The sequence below is a fragment of the Biomphalaria glabrata genome, chromosome 2 (assembly GCF_947242115.1).
Source record: "Biomphalaria glabrata chromosome 2, xgBioGlab47.1, whole genome shotgun sequence".
Lineage (NCBI taxonomy): Eukaryota > Metazoa > Mollusca > Gastropoda > Planorbidae > Biomphalaria > Biomphalaria glabrata.
Genome location: NC_074712.1, coordinates 52450166 through 52472009, shown reverse-complemented (window position 1 = coordinate 52472009; position 21844 = coordinate 52450166). Strand labels below are relative to the sequence as shown.

The following is a 21844-nucleotide window of genomic DNA, read 5'->3' as shown; positions in this document are numbered from 1 at the left end:
CTATTAATTATAACCTCTAAATATATAACTTACCGAGACGTACAAGTTATAACAATGAGATTTCAGTTACAGCTAATAAAGAGTTTATTTAGGAACCAAAAGAAAAAGATCATTCAAAGAAAACGGACATAAAGGCCAACAAAAGAAAGTAAAAAAAATAAAAAAAATCAAACTAGTAGGACAGGTTCAGTTCAAAATAATCAAAGAACTGTCATCACAGGGGCACATTAGTGTCTCATCTAAAAAAAACAACAACGTTGGCTTACAATACAGGTCCTAACAGTCAAATGACCGTCATCCATGAGACACACTACTGTCTCGTATCAAGACAAAAGTTTGTCTTTTACATACTATACGACCCAAATCTGGTCTTTATAGAAAAAAAAAAACACATACAGGAAAGGATAAGAGACTAAGTAGACATAATATTTACATAAACCAACTTATTAACAACAAATAAATAAAGTCTACTTAGCTCGTTATTGAAAAATGCATTCCCATAAAGTGGCACACTCCTCTTGAGTAACAAACTCAGAGCATAACAACAAAACTATTATATAAACATTATGGAGATTTACTTCACAATAATGTACACTGGTCAGCTCAAAGGCTCAAGAGGAAGTGGCAATTGTATTCAGTTAACTGGGACTTAAATAATGTATTAAGGGGGACCAACTCTTATTGAAAAAAAAAGTAGCTACCCTTATTGTCCCTCTTGTTACAAGGTACATGAATTAAAGTCTACTAAGTACCCTGCTATGGAGATACCATTTTTACTAGGTCTAACGTTTGTGTAGGCGTAGACCACAAAATAAGTCGCTTATTTTGTAATTATTATTTTTATTTGAAAGTTTATCGTTTCTTTAAGCAAGGTAGAAACAAAAAAAAACCTAAATAGTCTAGTTTAACTAAAAATCGGCCCCCGAAGTGGTCCACCCAGGCAGGTAAAAAGGCACGTTTCAATATTTTCAGAAAGAATATCAGAATGAAATTCTATCAAAGACAAATGACAGAGAAGAAAGGAGAAAGAAGACTGACGGATCTTGTGTGGTGCCCCAGCGATCCACAGACCAAAGGTTAGGTGAAAGTGAATGTGAAGTTAGATGTGAACCTGGCCTAACTAATGTCTTATAATGAATGTATAATTGCTGTAATTGTTTTGTAAAAAGGACAATCTCTTATTCCTTAAGAAAAAAAACATTTCTTTAAAAAAAAATAATTAAAAAATCCCTTTTGTTCAGTGTGCCTTTGGCATATGGTCCCATTGCAGCTCACGTGATAATATGAAAAACTACTTATTAATTGTTGTTTTAAATTATGTCCAATTTATATGCATACTAAATAGATTTTTTCTCTTAAAAAACAGTAAACATATTTTGTGTAAATGTAGTAGTTAGTATAACAGAACTTACTTAACTTAGCAATACAAATGTAAAAAAATATTTTTGACAAAAATTCTAAAACCGTTTGCATAAATGTGTTACATATATGGAAGATAGTCATCTCCCCTACTAAAGAACCTCCTGTACACTAATAATAGTGAATAGTTGTAAGAGTGGTGTATTTTTATGAAAAAAACTGCTTGCATAAGTGATTTTAAAAATTAGATTTTTCGCTTTCAGAAAAGAAAAAAAGTAGCCGTTGAATCAGGACTTTGAATGGTCTAAAATATTATGATGTCGGATTTTCACTATCTTTTCTAGTTTAAGAGATCTAAACGGGACGGACGGAAAGACGGACAAACATTCCACACTAAACTAATAGCGTCTTTTCCTCTTTCCTCTTTTCCCCTTTCGGGGGCCGCTAATATTTTTAAAAAATCACTGAAAAATCATGTTAAACAGCCACATTTGCATTTTTCTTTATTCAATATTGACTGTACAGTACAGTGTATATACATATCATAGAACGCTCGCTAATAGATGGGGTAGATGACAAATATTAATATTATAGACCTACTGGAGTTGCATGAGTGGTAACACTTTGTTCTGCTTGGTTTTATCAAACAATCTGTAGACTGGCACATCTAACTCGAACAAGAAAAAAACAACAACATATAATCCAAACTGAAAGAGACTTCTATAGATGCCCTTCACACGCTGTCAAAATATCATTTTACTTGCTTTTTTTTTGTACCGGTGCATAAAGAGCGTTGAATGTTCGGCTTTAAAAAATTTCTATAGCACAGTACTATGCTCTGTTGGTCACGTATTTCTCTGATATCACGCACATTCAAGTCTTTGAAAAAATGTATTGTTGTAGTGGTTTAGTTTACTTTAGATGTATATTAGCCACGAGAAATTACTACATTCGGACTTGGAGACAAGCCTTATATATATATATATACTAGTATTGTAACGAGGGTAAACACTCAACAGAGGATTAAGGGGAAGAAATGAGGGATGTTCTCTTGACAACAGATGAGAAATGATTTTAATAAACAATAATGTTTATATTGGCTATGAGTTCATTTAGCTCTGGCCTGTAGGGTTCACTGTCGCCGCCACTGTCTTCCACTAACATACAAGGTTCACTGTTGCCGCCTATGTCCTAACGTTCCTCCAGGGTTCACTATCCTGCCACTAACACGTGATCTCTGAACGTGCCACTCTCTACCTTCTCGTTGCCCCCGGCTACATAAACTAACAGGAATGTCTTCCACTAACAGGAATGTCTTCCACTAACAGGAATGTCTTCCACTAACAGGAACGACCCTTTCCTGACCAGACAACCTACACAGCTTCTCACCTGGCAGTTGTCCTTTATTTCAGTCTGGCGTCTTCAATATTGTCATACTAAACGGCTCTATTATCATCCGTTGACGTATTGAGGACGAATGCAAATTTCACGTCACATAATGTAGCCTCCCACTACGTGCCAACAAAAGGATAGGGTTCATGCCACACACAGCAATAGAGGAATAGACAAAAACAATAACCTTTTTCGATTGTCTTTGGCGACCTCTGGCAAATCGTCAATCGACCCCCAAGGGGGTCGCGACCCACAGGCTGAGAACCCACATGACGAGGTCTCATGGGGTGGGGTGCGGGAGACAACTTGAAAGGTTACATCTAAAAGACATAACTTGTCGACCATGAACACGGAACAAGGAAAGACTTGAGGTATACTAGTCCAGAGATTCTCAAACTTTTTTTTTTTTTTTCTTTTTTCACTCTGGGACCCCTTTATTAGTAAAAACTTGCATATTACATAAATGAAAATAAAATGAAAAAAATAGTTTTAGGAGTGTTTATTGAGATTATAACTTTCGTTAAAAAACAAAATTCAAAAAAAATATTTGAATGATATTCATAGAATTTTATGAATGTATTGACGCCTGGCTCAGAGAGCACACATTTCAAGTCGGTTTCTTATATTTGTAAAGAAAAGAAGGCGGGAACTTCTAGAGCATTGATTCGTAATGCAGAATTTGTGGTATCCTTGAATAAACATTGGTTTGAGTTCCTCGTTTGTGGATATTTGAAGTGAGTATGTTCACGTGCAAAAGTGTTCAACACCAAGTGAAGAATGTCTTCAAATCTTCGATTTAGGTCGTCATAGAATAGTACGTAATAGACATATCAAACAGTAGAGATGGATTAACTGTCTTTTAATTGCAATAGTATACAATTTTCATCTTTCTGCGGGACCCCTTTCGTTCATCTCACGGACCTCTGAGGGTTCGCGGACCTCAGTTAGTGAAACACTGTCCATATGTTGGAATACCGAATAAGGGCAAGTCGAGTGGGAGAAAAAGTCCAATGAGGAATATGGTAAAATAAGAGCATAGGAGATAATAATAATATTAATAAGCCTGGATAAGTGTGGAATCATAAGCATTAAAAAGGGCAAGGCAACGAACACCAACATTGCATTTGAGGGCATCAAGGAATTGAACTCTGCCTCTCTTTATAAATATCGTGGAATAAACCAGAATGCCAAGATAAACCATAAGAAATTAAAAGAGGACTTTCTTAGAAAATATAAGCAAAGAGTTAATAAAATCCTCAACGCCAAACTGTCTGGCAGTAATCTCATCACTGCAATAAACAGCTGGGCCGTCCCAGCTGTTTCTTTACACGTTCGGTGTGATCAAATGGACTGACACCGACCTACATGACATTGACAGACTCACTATAAAATTACTAAACAAATTTCGATGCCTACACCCCAAGTCCTCCACCATAAGGTTATACCTGCCCAGGAAGGATGGGGTCGTGGATTGCAGAACATCTTCAAATTGTGTAAGATGCAAGTTTTAAAAATACGATCAAGACTGCTCGCCTCCAGCAATCAAATAGTTTCCATTCTACGCAAATATGACTCCAAGCAACCCCTCTGAACCTACACAATGCTGATGTCAATCTCGGTTTGGACGACGTAGGGCATGAGATTCGCCAATGGGAAGAAAAACACTCCAAGGAAAATTTCCAGCTTTATTACATGGGGACAACATCGACAAGGCTGCTTCCTTAACATGGCTCAAAGCAGGTCATCTCTACCCTGAAACAGAAGGCTTTGTTACAGCAATACAGGACAGAGTAATCAGGACAAAAAATTACGAGAAGCATATCCTGAAACTCAATGTTGTCGACAAATGCCGAAAATGTGGAAATGTGGGCGAGTCGATTGAACACATTATGGCAGGATGTCCAGCCCTATCAGAATCAGCCTACCTGGGTCGCCATAACCAAGTTGCAAAGTTAATACACCAACAGCTGGCTTTGACGTACAATTTGATCGGTAAGGACACTCCTCCTTATTATAAATACTCTCCACAAGAGGTTCTCGAGTCTACTGAACATCTGCTGTACTGGGATAGGCCTATTCTGACCGACAAAACGGTAGATTTCAATCGCCCGGACCTGCTGTTCATCGATAAAAAAGAAAAAAACACTACCATTATCGATATCGCCGTACCACTGTCTCATAATTTAAAAAAAAAACTGAGATAGAAAAACAAAGAAAATATGGGAACCTAGGCTTGGAGATTAAGCGTTTATGGAAGTTATCTAAAATAACAATATACCCCATTGTTATATCAACCGATGGGATAATAACAACTGACCTCACAGACACCTTCAAGGCCCTTAACATTCCTAGGAACATCCTCGTTGCCTGTCAGAGGGCGGTACTGCTGCAGAGCTGCAACATCACCAGAAAATTCCTCAGTGGAAACTGTTAAAGGGACTACGATGAATTTTGTTTCTCTTTAACGAAACTCGACACTGGCAGCGCCAGAGAATGACCACTCGTTCATTTCTAACATAATTAAAATAATCTTTATTGTCCGTAAGGAAATTTGTCTTGGATAGCAATATATTAAACAAGGCATATAATAAGCTAAGTTAATGATGGCGACTAGTCTTAATAAAATAAGCCAATCTTTGAAATTTTAATTGCAATGTTAGCATACAATTAGGCCTAAGGCCTAAATGTATATGGAAATCAATGCAGTGATTCAGAAATTGCAGTGCAATACAATTTAATGTAAATGGCTATTAATGCAATAATATATAAATGGCAATCAATGCAGTGATAGAGAAATTGAAATTATTGTCATGAGAAGACATTTAAGATGTAAACATGTCAATGATATTTATAATGTACAGCGGAAGCTGACAGAGAGTTGAATAATACTTGAATAATATCACTCAATAATGTACAATGGAGATAGAAACAGTGTTTACTAATGAGCTAAATACAGTTTTGTCGAATTGATTAAATTCATTATATCGAACGCAATGCTCAGTTAGATTAAACACAAACACAGTGTGTGGGATCAGCGCTGCCTTGGCCGGCGGTTGCTCTGTTTACAAGGTGACCATTCTATTGTTGTGCTGTTCGCTGTATAACTAAGAGAAGTCGGAGGGATCTACTACATTAATATTATACAGTACAGCTTCTATACACTGTTAGTAAACAAAGAGACATAAAATTGGGGTGGGGATCGGTGGTCAGTGTATAATGGTATAACTGATTTAACCAACTAAAATCTAAGAAGTACATAAAACAGTTGTTGTAACTATCTTTAAGTGTTTAATGGTCAGAAATGTTTAGTGGTCGGAAAAAGTTTGGTGAATGTTTTGTAGACTGGAATGTTAAGTAGTCGGAAATGTTTAGTGGTCAGAAATGTTTATTGGTCAGAAAAGGTTTAGTGAATGTTTAGTAGTCTGAAATGTTTAGTGGTCAGAAATGTTTATTGGTCAGAAAAGGTTTAGTGAATGTTAAGTAGTCGGAAATGTTTAGTGGTCAGAAATGTTTATTGGTCAGAAAAGGTTTAGTGAATGTTTAGTAGTCTGAAATGTTTAGCGGTCGGAAATGTTTATTGGTCAGAAAAGGTTTAGTGAATGTTTAGTAGTCTGAAATGTTTAGCGGTCGGAAATGTTTATTGGTCAGAAAAGGTTTAGTGAATGTTTAGTAGTCTGAAATGTATTTTTATTTCTAGAACAAATCTGAAAAAAAAATGGCATACTTATTTAACAAACAAAAAAAGTGGGCTAAGTAAATGCGACTGACATATATATTTTTACGTGTAGCAACATTCAATCCAAAATTGAAAGTCAATCGCTGGCAAAAGTATAAATGGAACTTTAAAAAAAAAAGTCGATGACCTTTCAAGATCATGTCACATAACTAAACTATGTGATACTTATCTTCAAAGTCCTTTTTTGTCTCTTTCAATATGCTTTTAGAGTTTATATGTAACTTGGTTCATATTGAATAGTTTCGTATGTAGAAATTAAAGAATAATTGACTTTTTTAAATAAACGTTGTCCAAATAATAAAAACAAACAAATTAATGCAAACAACGGACTAACAAAGGAACTAATTCAGTAAACGCACTTTCATTGTTATTGGTACCTAATATAATATATTACACTTGTTATATATCTTTGTGTTCACACGAGTTCATGACAATATTAGACCACAGCATCTCAAATCTTTCATTTGTCTTGATTTGCGTTGCGGACACTTTATTATCCCACACAATTTGACAATCCTCAAGTTTTTTACAGCACGCGGTGAAACTGGGTGCAGTCAGTCGAAGCACTCCCGCCAATTTTGGTAATATTCCCGTAATGAAAGCATCTTCTGGGGCGATAAGGCTTATTTTCTCAGACATATGTACCAACGTATCGATACCAGTTCTACTGATGCCATATGTATGTCCATAAAGATATCTAGGATAAAAAGGCAAAGGATATTCATTCTCACTGACCTTCCACCGACTTTCTTTTCGAACCACTAAAGGTTTTTTATAACTATGAAGAAGTCCTATAACAAATGTAGCAGACGATGTATTATTTTGAACATATTGTAAAAGGTTCATCATTATAGGGACATTGATGAACGTATCCATGTCGACTTTTAAGACATATTGAACTTTGTTACAATATTTTAATGTCCACTTTAAACCTACTAGTATTTTAACAGTTAAATTTCTATAAGTGTCTTCAAAGTCAGCCATTATTATATCGTTGTTCAAAAGAGATTCTCTAGAAAGTAATTGCCAATCTGATTCCAGTCTTTTGCTACGATGACCGAAAAGAAAAATATGCTTTACTTTGTGCTGGATTCTTTTTCTTGGCCATGAGTTTGTTTCAGAAGCTCTTAGCCAGGTTTTACGTAGTAGATCTCTGCGACCTACGTCGTTGACCACTGAAGGAATAATAATCAATAAATGGGGTGCATCGTTCGTGCATATATCCTCACCAGTAATCAGGAATGTATAATTTAACTCATTTTTAGCCTCAAAATTGTGCTTATAATTAGTCCAATTCGACTCATGAATATGATCATCTTGGATCACTTGAAATAATTTGTTGTTGTGAGCTCTCGTTATGTTATGAAGGTAATGTTTTATGATCACTGTTTCAGTACTACCTTGAAGTCTCTTAGTTAAGGTCGTGTTGTATGAATCATGAGTTGACAGGACTTTGCTGTGAAAGCGGGAGGCCTGGTCTAAAAGGTCAAGTCCCTCACACTGGTATGAATTGACCTTGCTAAGTACAGCATCGGATGGTATCATCTTTAGGATAACAACAGCCGCGAAGAAGAACATCAGTAAAACAAGCTGAAGCTTTAGGAATCTTTGACTTCTGCACATTGAAAAAAGGTGAAGGTCGTGAAAGATGTAATCTGGGGAAATATTGAGACACATTTAGGTCAGCTTTGTTGAGTATGTTATTTTAAAAATGTAGAGTTATTCCCTAAGAGGGGAGGAAGGAAGAGTGCAGGGCTCGTTAAGGCACAAAAGATGGACTAGCTTTTTTTTTTCTTTTTAGGTGTAAGAAATTAGAGCTTAGTTGCGCCCAGCACAACACGCTAGACATTACTTTTGTTTTTCAAATATTATTTTAATATGAATAACACAAATACTACATAACGTTTTAGATTTCCATTTATTGCTCATCAGCTGTAGCTAAAGAAATCATATGAAAACAAAAATGAGAGGAAATCTATAAGCTGGAATTGAAGAGAAAGAACATGAGAAAGAAAACAATAGAACAGCGTAGTAGCCTTCATGAAATCACCATCGACTCTATTATTACATTCGGGTTTGCTCAACATCTTTGGTCGCATATTTTATTGTTTGCTTAGATTTGGGGTTGTCTATAAAAAATAAAGTTGTGTATTTAAAGACCAAGCAGTGTTGAACACCTAACTATAAAGTAGCTGTAAAGTCTAACGCTTTGTACGTTCTTAGAAGTAGAAATACAATTCTTTGCAACAACATACTTTGTTTTAGTTGGGCCCACTTAGTCTTAGACTGTCTGAACATGTTCTGTCTACCGTCTCTTTCAGTTTCTCTGGGGTTTTTTTTTGCCTTGAATTCTCTTTTCAATGACAAGCGCGATCATTTTTCAAAATGTTATCTTCCAATCGCTTTCTCTGTCTACGTCTTCCTCTTCTCCCTGGTCGTGTTTTCCGCAGAAAGGTCTTTGCAATCTGTGAGGACCTCGTAATAGGGTTAAAAAAATAATAAGAAACTAAAATTTCGACTGATTCGGTACTTGATGTCTGTTATACATTATTCATCATTATTTTTATTTGAGTTAGGCCTTACATTACTTGCATATCACTTCTCCCACGCAGCTCACGAAGGATGCTCCTGAAGATTTGTGATGCTCCTGAAGATTTAAGAATTTACAAATTTACTGGTTAAAACAATTTGCGTTGGACATCAGAAACATTAGAAACTGAGTTTTCTCAAGCTCCTTTTTTTTTTAAATCGATGAAATTTTTATTTTATTTTATTTTGTGTGTTCAGGATGACGGATTGATAACATAAAGTTGACAGACGGATAATGAATGAGATGTAGGTTGCTACGTTGTATTGTTCTTATTCAAGAAATGGCTTGTCAGTACATGTTCAAGGAAATTATTTCCTACAGGTTAACTATTGCACACGTTTCTAGACCTTTGTCTGAGTGGTGTGTAACTTTGTTTCTAACTGTAGACATCTATTGATTGCAATTATTGGCATGTATAAGTCTTGTTGATTTAATCGATGTCGTAATGCAAAATACAAATTGAAGTAGTATAAATATGATACTAAATATGTACAGGCATGTAGCAAATAGCAAATTAATAAAGATTAACTAGACGAAATTTAAATATGACGTTTGAGCAAGATAACAATTACAAAGAACTACATACTTATATATATATATATTTTTAATTATTGTTAATTATTGTTGTAACAGGAATAAAGACTTTTTAAAAATTAGATGTGTCTTTGAAGAAAATATATATAACTTTAAAAAATTGACATTATTTTGACAACTTGTCTTTATTATTTTAACGTTTATTTTTCTTGACTATATCTAAATTGTCCAAAATGTATACGTTACAAAAATTATTTACTTCGTTAGGTTACTTACAAACGTAATATGGAAAATATCTGGAATGATTAACTTTTTTTTTTCACAATTTTATTCCCAAAATAGAAAACAAAATGCAGCTATGTAAAGTTAGAAGGAGAACAAAATATATTTTGATTTTATTTTGTAGTCGCTTGAAACAAAATCTCAAGTTCTCTGCGATGGACATCACGTTAAGCAAGCTTTCTGCAGCTGGTCAAACAAAGGGAGTCTATCCATATTGATGTCTGTAAACATGAAAAAAAAGCACATGGAAAACAGAACAAAATGGACTCATTCATTGATCACTCTAACACATTTCAACTTCTGAGCCATCTGAGGCACGATACATTGAAATGAGCAGATATTTAGACCACAAAACTAGGTGCTAAGTGTAACATAATAGTATTATATGTACATTTGCACACTAGCGCGTCAGTGCAACACCGCTTGTGTTTACGTAATAAATGGAGTTCCTAATATGTCTTCCCTCTTAAACACTAGTTTGTTATTTGTGTAACACGAATATTCTACATGGTGTGAGAATAAAACTTAAAAAGCTGTCCAGACAAAGGTTTTTATTAATCTTATAATGGCTTCTTTTTATTTTGAGCAACCAATCTTGAATTGGAATGCTTAAGATCTGTATCAAGAGTTTATAAGATTTCAACAGCAGGTGAGCTTTTGTTTCAAAGGACCGTTAGCTGGTGCCGATAGTAAACAAAAAGCCGGATGGCTGGGAATGTGGATAGGTCAACAAGTCCGTGAAGTTTACAAAACTCTAAATATTACTGATAGTGAAGAGGGAGATCCGCAATTGCTATTAAAGAAAATAGAAGACTACATAAGGCCAAGACAAAATAAAAGAGTGTCTAGATTTAGAGCACATCAGAGAAAGCAGGTAGAAGGAGAACGTTTTGATAACTTTGTTAAAGACCTAAAGCTTCTCATTATGGACTGTGAGTATGACAACCCAGACGATATGCTTATTGATTTGATTATTAGTGGAGTCATACACGAAAAGGTACAATTAAGACTACTTGATCAGGGACAGAAGTTGACCCTTAGCAAGGCTGTTGAAATTGGACAACAATATGAATTGTCACAAAGATAAGTAAAAATATTTAGGGGCCAAGAAGTTCTAGCAATCAAGAGACAGTCACACAATGTACTAAAGCAGAAGTCTAAAGACAACTCAGATAAATTATGTAGTAAATGCGGCAAGAACCACGAAAAGGGAAAATGTCCAGCAATAGGAACCACATGCAATTTCTGCAAAAAGAAAAACCACTGGTTTCAAATGTGCAGAAAAAGACGCAACGTCAATCTAGTAGAAGATGACAGTCACAGTGATGAAAATATTATACCTGTTAGCACTGCAAGTAGCCAGTATAAAAAGGGTAATATTGAGAATATCAATGTCGTTGAAGACAAGTGGACTGTAAAACTAGTCGTGCATGGCAAGACATTAATTTTTCGTATCGACACTGGTGCAAGATGTAACATTCTTGTCAAGTCAGAGTTTGAAAAGCTCAAAGACAAAGTAAAACTTGCTTATTCAGCAAAGTCGCTCAAGTCTTACTCTAATCATGTTATTAAGACTTTAGGAGCAGTAGTGCTACCTTTGAAAATTAATATCCAAGAGGTGAAAGCAAGGTTTGAGGTAGTAGACATTAGTCAAGAAAACATTTTGAGTGGTGACACAGCAGAATGTTTAGGACTACTACAACGGATTGACAGCATAGAATCCAAGGCAGAAGAAGAGTTACAAAGAGAGTTTCCTGAAATGCTTAAAACAACTGGAACACTGCCAGGAGAATACAAGATTCAGTTACAGGAAAATGCTAAAGGAGTTATCCATCCACCACGTCGCTTAGCAGCATCACTACGCAATAAAGTTGAAGAAAAACTTAAAGAAATGCAAGCTTATGGATTTATTACTCCAGTACATGAACCTACAGAATGGGTTAGCTCCATGGTTGTTTCGTTCAGGAATGACAAAGTGAGAATATGTATTGATCCAAAAGATCTCAATAAAGCAATCAGACGGGAACATCACCCGATGAAAACTATTGAAGATGTGATCACTAATATTCCAGATTCGAAGATATTCTCAGTTCTCGATGCCAAGTCAGGGTTTATGCAAATAAAGCTTGAAAGAGAATCTTCATTTCTCACAACTTTCAACACACCTCTGGGAAGATATAGATGGTTAAGATTACCTTTTGGAATCAAATCAGCGCCAGAAATTTACCAAAGAATTATGGATGAAATGCTTCAAGGTATTGAAGGAGCATATGTCATCATAGACGACATTCTAGTAGCTGGTAGAGATGTTGAGCATCATGATCACATTTTGAAACAAGTCATGCAAAGAATACAATCTAAAGCTGAACTATGATAAGTGCAAGATAAGGCAAAACAGAGTACCTTATATGGGCCATATCTTGTCAGAGAAAGGTTTAGAACCAGATCCAGCAAAGATAAAGGCAATTATTGACATGCCAGCTCCTCAAGACAAAGATGGAATCAGAAGATTTCTAGGTTTAATTCAGTACCTAGCAAAATTTATTCCTAATCTAAGTCAAGCAGATGCTCCAATACGAAAGCTTCTAAAAGATGATGCAGAATTTCAATGGAATCATGAACAAAACAAGAGTTTTGAAGAATTGAAACATCTTTGTACAAACCCTCCAGTTTTGTCATATTATGATGTCAACAAGAACGTAGAGATAGAATGTTATGCAAGTAAAGATGGACTGGGAGCAGTATTACTCCAGGAAGGCCGTATAATTGCATACGCATCAAGAGCTCTCACAGATACAGAAACAAGATATGCTCAGATTGAGAAGGAAATGCTCTCAATTGTGTATAGTACATGCAAATTTCACTGCTACATATTTGGTAAGGAAGTAACAGTTTATAATGATCACAAACCTCTGGAGCAAATCTTCAAGAAACCTCTATTGTCAGCACCAATGAGAATACAGAAGATGCTAATAAGACTACAGTGGTATGATCTGAAAGTCTGTTACAGAAAAGGCAAGGAAATGTTTATCTCCGATACACTTTCTCGTGCACATCTACCAAATACTGATACACAGACATGTGAATTTACAGATGATTCAGTGCATATGATCTCTGTAAGTGATTCGAAATACAGTGAAATTAAAGACTGTACAAGCAAGGAACTTTCAATGCTTCTGGAAGTAATTATGACTGGTTGGCCAGACACAAGAAGCGAGACTCCAATTGAAGTCAGGCCATATTGGGATTCAAGAGACCAGTTATCAACTTCAGATGGTATTATATACAAAGGTCTGAGAATAGTCATGCCACCAAGCTTACGTAAATACATGCTAAATCTGATTCACAAGTCTCACTTAGGAATAGTCAAGTGTAAGCAGCGAGCCAGAGAAGTCATGTATTGGCCAGGCATGAATGCAGACATTGAAGTGACAGTTAGGGATTGTAGCAGGTGTGCTGAACATCAGAATCAAAATGTGTCAGAACCGCTGATGCCTACCAAGACACCAGACCTTCCATACAGCATGGTTGGTTGTGATCTGTTTAACTTTGAGGGTAAAAAGTATGTGCTTCTAGTTGACTACTTCTCAAAGTTTATTGATGTCAAAGAACTGTCACAGGAAACTACATCAGATATCATCGAAGCAATGAAGAGTATATTCGCATGCCATGGAATACCTAGAAAGTTAAGGTCAGATAGCGGGCCACAGTTCTCTTCAAGGGAATTCCTGAATTTCTGTAAATCATACGGAATAGAGCATGAAATGTCGAGTCCTCATTTTCAGAGTTCTAATGGCGAGGCTGAAAGAGCTATTCAAACAGTGAAGAAACTTTGGAAGAAAAGCGAAGACAAATCTCTGTCGCTATTAGACTACAGAACTACTCCACTGAGTAATATTAATTTGTCGCCAGCACAATTACTCATGGGACGCCGACCCAGAAACTTGTTACCTTCGAGAGAGGAAATACTCACACCTAAGACACCAGATCTCAAGGTGGTGAAGAAACACTTTGACTCCGAGAAACAGTCTCAGAAACATTATTATGATAAGAGGAATGGAGTTAAGAGTCATAATCCACTACAAGACGGAACGGCAGTCAGAATGCAACTTAATTCTAAGTGGAAACCAGGAACAGTAGTTTCGAAGCATTCTAAGCCTAGATCATATAATGTCAAAAGTGGAAATAAGGTCTACAGAAGAAACAGAAAACACATCAGAAAGTCTTCTGGGAAAGCAAACAGATTTGACAACAATTATGACTTTCCAGATGACATCTCAGAACAACCAGAACCACTATATCTAGAGAGTCCAAGATTACAAACTACACTAGATTTTGAGCCGCCACTACACACTGCTTCTTCTAACACCGCTAGACCACATGAACCTTACGTAACACGCTCAGGCAGAATAGTTAACAAACCCAAGAGACTTGATTTGTGATGAACTGAATTAACTGTTTAGTTGACTAGTTTGTTAGTTATTCTGATAAATAGATTTTCTGAATTAAAGAAGAGAGATGTAACATAATAGTATTATATGTACATTTGCACACTAGCGCGTCAGTGCAACACCGCTTGTGTTTACGTAATAAATGGAGTTCCTAATATGTCTTCCCTCTTAAACACTAGTTTGTTATTTGTGTAACACGAATATTCTACATTAAGAATGTTCTTTACTGTATTACGGGATTTAAAAAACCTTAAACTTAAAAGTAAAGTAGCAATTATACATAAAGCACTGAACCATAATCTTCAAATACAGAAACAGAACCTAATAAAATACTTAGAAAGACACAAAGATAAATTTGCATACTCGTTCCATATGCTAGGACAAATATATACAAATTCTCCTTCTTCCCTAGTGCTAATTTTTAAGTGCCACTTCTTTATTCTACATTATTTTTTTAATTAAAATAAGAATAAATAGAGAAATTCGGATATCATTTACGTCAAACAAAAAAACTAACTAAATATACGTATAAATAAACTACCAAACTGTGTGTTGAAAATACAAAGGTGCCACCCTCCCGTAGTTTGCGTGTAACAAAAATCTTATTAACCAATCTTCGTACATGGTTAGTACATCTACAAATGGCATTCCATTGCAGATAAGCCTACCGCCCTTTACAAGTAATAGTATCGTTACACATTACACCATGGAACTATACTAATGGAACACCAGCTTCGAGATTTTATTATCAGAGTGCCGTCGCGCATCATTTTTCGGGCACCGTACGATTTGAAAAATCGATGATAATGCCAAAGAAGAAATTTACTCCGAGAGCCACTTGAATTGACCTGCATTGAGTGTAAAACTTCTCCACACTATATTTTATTAGATCTGTAAAAACTTCATCCATTTTCTGACTAACTGATATGATAGATAAAAATTGTCTGAATAAGAGATCGTCACAAAAGTTATTTTTTTAAGGCCACTTCGTAAAAATAGATGTTTCCAGTACTTCCTCATTTGGGTATTTTACACAAAATCTGGACACTTTTTTATGTTCATTTCATCACTATCATCTGTCCCGCGTAACAAAATACCCCACTTTTCTCGGTCAGCAGATGTTCTTTTAACAAGATACCAAGAGAGAGGCCGGTCCATTCTTTTGAGTTGTCCAGCCAGTTTTCTTTGGACAACCTTTTTTTTCTTCGTGCTTCCTCAATTGTAGATCTAGATCTTAAAGGATGTTTTTGGACAGCTAGTGTTACAAAATACAATATGACCAATCCGACTCAGTTTTTGTCTCTTCACAGCATTGACGAGTTCCTTCACCAGCCATAATGTTGAGTTGCAAAAGTAAAAACTCGTTTGTCTGATTTTGCTTATAGTGATATATTCATAACTATATCTTTTATATAATAATAATAATAATAATAATCTTTATTATCCGTAAGGAAATTTGTCTTACAATTTGTGCATAACACCAAACAAAAAACATTATAACTATAAGAAACCAAAGTGTACATTCACACCAGACTCACTCATAATTTACATGTGACAAAGTTTATACCAGATTGTTCTTATTTAATGATTTGATTGCGAGGGGAACAAAAGAGTGTTTGTGTCTGTCTCTGCCATCGGTGTCTTGTATCTCTTTTGTGATGGTAAAATCATAAAATCCTGACACAAAGGGTGATTCTTTATTTCCAGGATCTTGTTAGCTTTTTTATAGGCTAGATGTTTGTCTCAAACAACTGCCCAAATGGGGTTTGTTTTTTGCCAATGATTTTACCAGCAACATTTAGGATTCTATAAAGTTTATTTTTAATGCTCAGATTGCCATACCAGGCAGTGATATTGAAACTTAAAATATTACAGATGTGAGCGTGATAAAACATAGCCAAGGCCTTTTCGCTAACATTAAACGAGGACAGTTTTCTTAGTAATCGTAATCTTTGCTGCCCTTTTTTGCTGATATAATCAGTATTTGCAGTAAAATTTAGTTTATTGTCTAGGATAGTACCAAGGTATTTAAAGGTTTGCACAATTTCAATAGTCTCTCCAGCTACAGAAACAATATCATTTTCCTTCTTGTCCCTACGAAAATCGATTATCATTTCTTTGTTTTTTTTTTACATTTAATAATAAAAAACTATCTTTACAGTATTCTTCAATGTGTTCTAATTCTTTGGAATACTCATTTACGTCTGAGCTCTCTGAGAGCAGGGCAAGAAGAGCCGCATCATCAGCGAATTTTGTGAAGGAGCAACAAGAACTATCGGATTGAAAATCATTGGTGTACAAAATGAACCACAATAATATGTATGTTTTAATAGATCCAATGAATAATAATAAGGCTTGTCTTCGAGTCCGAAGATTAGTGAGGAATACAGTATTTCCAGTGGCTGCGCAGCCCCAGCTGTGACCTGCATATTTTGCCACATCCAGGACAAGCATAACCATTGTCCGCAGGTGGTCGATTTAGATATTCTTTTCGTCGTCTGCGTTTGTCCTCGGTAGCAGATTTTCTTTTGGTCTCAAATGTGTATCCCGCGGCCTTCGTGAGTGACCTCCAGCTGTCTCGTTCCGATGCCGCATGCAGCCAGGTGCTCTCTTCTATGTCAGCCAAGGAAAGTTGACACCTAAGCTGGTCTTTAAAGCGTTTCCGTGGGGCGCCTCTGTTACGTCGACCACCTTTTAGCTCACCAAAAAAGACTGCCTTTGGCATACGTTCGTCTCCCATACGGGATACGTGCCCTGCCCAGCGTAGCTGTCGGACCATAAGAAGTCCCTCTATACTGTCCATACCGGCGTTCGTAAGGGTGCGGGAAATCTGTTTTAAGTTATAAAATGGTTTTATTTAATAATTTATACACCTTGAATTAGCGCGGGTCCGACGAAAGTGCGGATCCTTTGAAAGTGGGGGGGCCCACTGCGGTCGCATGGGTTGCAGTGGCCTAAGATCGGCCATGCAAAATAGAGGCGTATGCTACGCCGCCGGTCGACTAGTACACAATATTTTATATTATCTTACGAGTCTATTTATAACTAGCGCTTGATTAAAAGGAGAGATTATATATGACTATATGAGCTGTTGAAAAGAAACTCATGTTTCTGTAAACTACAAAATACAACTAGTAGGTACTTTGGATTAATTCAAGGTCTTCTACCATGTCTTTTGAAGTTTGCTAGATCTTAGTATCAACTTACAATAAGTACATACATTGAGTTTACATAGCGAAATTCTTGCAACTAGACAACGTCATCAAAGAAAAATGCTTTCAGATGTATATGAGAATCACAATGGTAAATTTGACTTGAAACCTGTGATTTTAAACTTGAGACATTCTCAGGGGCAGACAACTTTTTGTAACTGACCCCATTGCAATGGATATTTTTTACTAAAATAGATTCAATCAATCAATCAATCAATCAGTCAAACTATCTATCTATCTATTTATCTATCTATCTATCTTATATGATACAGACATTACTTCAAAAAAGAAGATGATTACGTCCTACGCGTCATGCATTTAGTCAAGCATATTAACCAATGACCTTAATTTTGCAAAGTCACTGGTTTTCCTGGCTAGCTCAGGCAACCCATTCCATGCTCTAATAGCGCTAGGGAAGAAAGAGCATTTGTACAGATTTGTCCTAGCATATGGGACGAGGAATGTGACTTTATCTTTGTGTCTTTCAGAGTATTTTATTAAATTTTGTGTTTGAAGATTATGGTTCAGTGTTTTATGTATAATTGCTACTTTACTTTTAAGTCTTCTATCCTGAAGGCTTTCTAAATTTAGTGATTTTACTAAAGGTGTTAATCTTGTCAAATGTGAATATTCGTTTGTTATGAATCTCACTGCTCTATTTTGTGTCTGTTCCAGTTTCTTAATGTTTTCTTGAGTTGAGGGGTCCTAAACAGATGAAGAATATTCTATTATTGGCCTAATCAAAGTTAAATAACATTTTAGTTTCATGTTCTTATTTGATTTATAGAAATTTCTTTTAATAAATCATAATGCTTTGTTTGATTTTTTTATAGTTTCATCAATGTGGGAATTCCATTACAGTTTTTCATTTATTATAACACCTAGGTATTTTGAGTTTTTAGTCTGTGTTACTGGTTTACCATGAATAAGATAAGTGGAATTAATTTGTTTAAGTTTTTTTTTGTTACTCTTAATAACTGACATTTTTCTGGTTGGAAAGACAGGCTCCAATTTGATTCCCATTTCTGTAATTCATCTAATTCTCTTTGTAAAATTTCTGTATCTTGTGTTGTTTTATTGTTCTATATATTATGCAATCGTCTGCAAATAATCTGACTTTTGTTCCTGAACTAATACAATTTGGTAAAATTATTTATGTAAATTAAAAATAGTAGTGGACCTAAGACTGTTCCTTGAGGTACACCTGAGTTTACTGTTATTGGTTTTGATTTAGAGCCATTTAGTATTACAGTTTGTTCTCTCCCTATCAGAAAATCTTTAATCCACTGATGCAATGGACCATCAATGCCAAAATATTTTAATGTTTTAAGCAAACTATGGTGGTGAAATTTGTCAAAAGCCTTGGAAAAATCTAGTAAGATAGTATCAATTTGCTCACTATCATCTAAATCTATCTATCTGTTTTCTATCACTGAATTCTCTGGCGTGTGTTTCACTTGATCAATATGAGAATCCCTGTTTATGACAGATGTTGCCACTATACAAACATTACGCTTTTAATCTTAAAATCTATTGACCGAAGCTTATTATACGACTACTTGAGCATCTTCTGAATCATTCATGAAAGAGTTCTTTATCTCAAGCAATTAAAGTGATGGCAAATACAAATGTACACCTTTTATTATTAGAGGTTACCACTTTATATTAAACATGGGCTATATAAGCTAACATTAATTACCCTTTTTATGGCGGATGGGTTTAGATTCTGATATACGAAAACATAATTTGAAGACGATCTCCCATGAATTTAGAAAGACGGTAAAGAAAGCACAAAAAAGAGAGCTCTTCCAGGTATTACCGGATTGACTTAAAAGAAAAAAGCTTAATATGGTAAAAGAATTAAACTCTATATATGAATTTGAAGAATTAGCCCAGGAGGCCTAAACAGTAACTAATATAACCCGTCACCGCGCAAAAATAATCGACCTCAATAAATTGCGTTCAAATACTTATTTTTAATTCTTCCTGCCTCAAAGTGCCGCGAAAAGGTGCCTACAAAACACTAGATCACATTCACCTGCCTACGCAACACTAGATCACATTCACCTGCCTACGCAACACCAGATCACATTCACCTGCCTACGCAACACCAGATCACATTCACCCGCCTACGCAACACCAGATCACATTCACCTGCCTACGCAACACCAGATCACATTCACCTGCCTACGCAACACCAGATCACATTCACCTGGTTACACATGATGGCTCACCCAGACAGTTCCTGCCTTTATCTATTGAATGTACATCCTTGGCCAATTAAAGGTGATCTGCTTCTATCTTACGAATTTATCCGATCGGGCTATTGGGAAACGATTTCCACCCGCATAAATTCTGACAGGATAGAAGTAAAAAGCCAAAGCCTCTGGCAACAGACCTCCTAGGCTCTTACATTCACTGAACTTCTAAGAGGTGGATTCTGCTTCTAATTCTATTTCCTTGGAGCTTGTGGTAAGACATATTTGATTGCAGGACCTTAATACTATGTATTCATTTTGTTTTATTTATATGTAATATGTGTGTTTGTCAAAAGCCGTAAGTAATATAATTATATGCACACATTTATTTCTTTAACTTTTATCCACCACGTGGTGACACCATTATTTCTACGTTGCTGAATGGACCGCATCAACAATCGTAAACAAACAACATTGAGTCACGTGATAATATTGATAAAACAACGGGAAAAAACTGTCACGTGATAGCTATTGTGTATTAAAATTAGATTGTAAGTTGTATAGAAGAGATAGAGAATCACGTGGCTAAATGTTGTTTGTTTACGATTGGAGAATGAGCTCCATTGACTATTACCGCAACGCAAACCATCTATATATATAATTCTCTTCTTCCCTCAACAGTTTGGACGAGAAGAAGAAGTAAAGGAAAGATAACTCTCTTATTTCTGCGGAAAGTCACCCCACGAAAAAACAAGAGTAGTATTCACACTATAGAAAGCTGCCTGCGCGCAGGACTGTCGTTTAAATTTATCAAACCCTGCCCGCTCCCATCCCCCTTTGTCCTGCGAGAGGTTTCGACTAGGAAGTAAACTCTCTTCAACTGTGAAGGAACATCCGAAACATGTAAAATATTTTACAAACACTAAATAGCAGCGCCGGACTTAACCAGTTTGACCGAGAAGTCATGGAAAGAGATAAAGTAATCTACTATATATATCGGTACGTGACGTTTTGGCGCCGCCGTTTTGGCGACGCCGTTTTGGCCCCGCCGTTTTGGCGACGGGACGTTTTGGCGCGAGCCGTTTTGGCGACGGGACGTTTTGGCGCGAGATATCATTTGACGATAATTTAATAAGCACGTAACTTTTATAATAATGTTTATTTCACTCTACCATAATATTGTATGTATAGTATGAATTCTAACACCGTTCAGCGAATTGTTTTTTTTTTAATTATAAAGGTTTTGCTTATTTCATGAATATAGGCCTATAATAAGTCAGATTCCTGAATGGTTATGAAATGCTATATGTGAGTTCTGCTAATCGCACTGGATGACATTTTTGGATTTCTTTCCAAAAGATTTAGTTTTTTATTTGACATTAGTGTAATATACGAATTAGCTAAGTCTCACACTGTAATATAACAAAACATCTAACGCTCTATTACGCTGAATGACGACAATAACTCCACACATAGTAAAGATCAAGACTCGGAATGTGGTCAGTACAAACTCTAACGTGAATCCACCAATATAAACAAACACTCTGGGCGACAATAGATAGAAACAAATTCACGACACTAAGATACTTTGAAAAGATATATTTTGAGTAATTGGGTAGGGGTGATTTGGGTGACACATCTCGCATTGACGCAGGTAGAGTTAAACAAATGAAGACAAGACCAGCACCGAGCACTGGTCGTTGGCGTCATGCGTCTGGCGATCATCTCCTTGGGAATGGTCATTACATGTGACACCTATCCCGCCTCCTCTCTTCTGCTCACATTTCACTCCTTGTATATACTCTTTCCTCCACCCCTCCCCTCTCTCACGCGTAAGACGATAATCTGTTTCTAGCACTCCACTTGACATCCCTAGGTGCGAATTTATAATCCTTAATCTTTAATTCCGAGAGCGGCCCAAAGTCTACATATGTGATGTTGCTAGTTCAGGCTGTCTTGAAGTCAACCAATTACTCTGCAATCGTTTGGGTGTAATTGTTCGGGTGTATTACGTGCAGTTGAACGACAATCCAAACAAGAACTATACAACACCGATTGTAACTAGTGAAGAGATGTAGTCAACTCTGATG

The 21844-nt window shown here is 36.0% G+C and overlaps 1 protein-coding gene across 1 annotated transcript; it reads right to left on the bottom strand.

Annotated features, from left to right (window-relative positions):
* Window positions 1-66: 66 nt before the first annotated feature.
* Window positions 67-10089, bottom strand: LOC106054197 (beta-1,3-galactosyltransferase 5-like). Its single transcript, XM_013209972.2, has 2 exons — window positions 9888-10089; window positions 67-8142 (listed from the first exon to the last, which is right to left on the bottom strand). The coding sequence occupies exon 2, from the start codon at window positions 8108-8110 to the stop codon at window positions 6887-6889; it is 1224 nt and encodes a 407-aa protein (XP_013065426.2). The 5' UTR covers window positions 8111-8142; window positions 9888-10089; the 3' UTR covers window positions 67-6886.
* Window positions 10090-21844: the final 11755 nt, after the last annotated feature.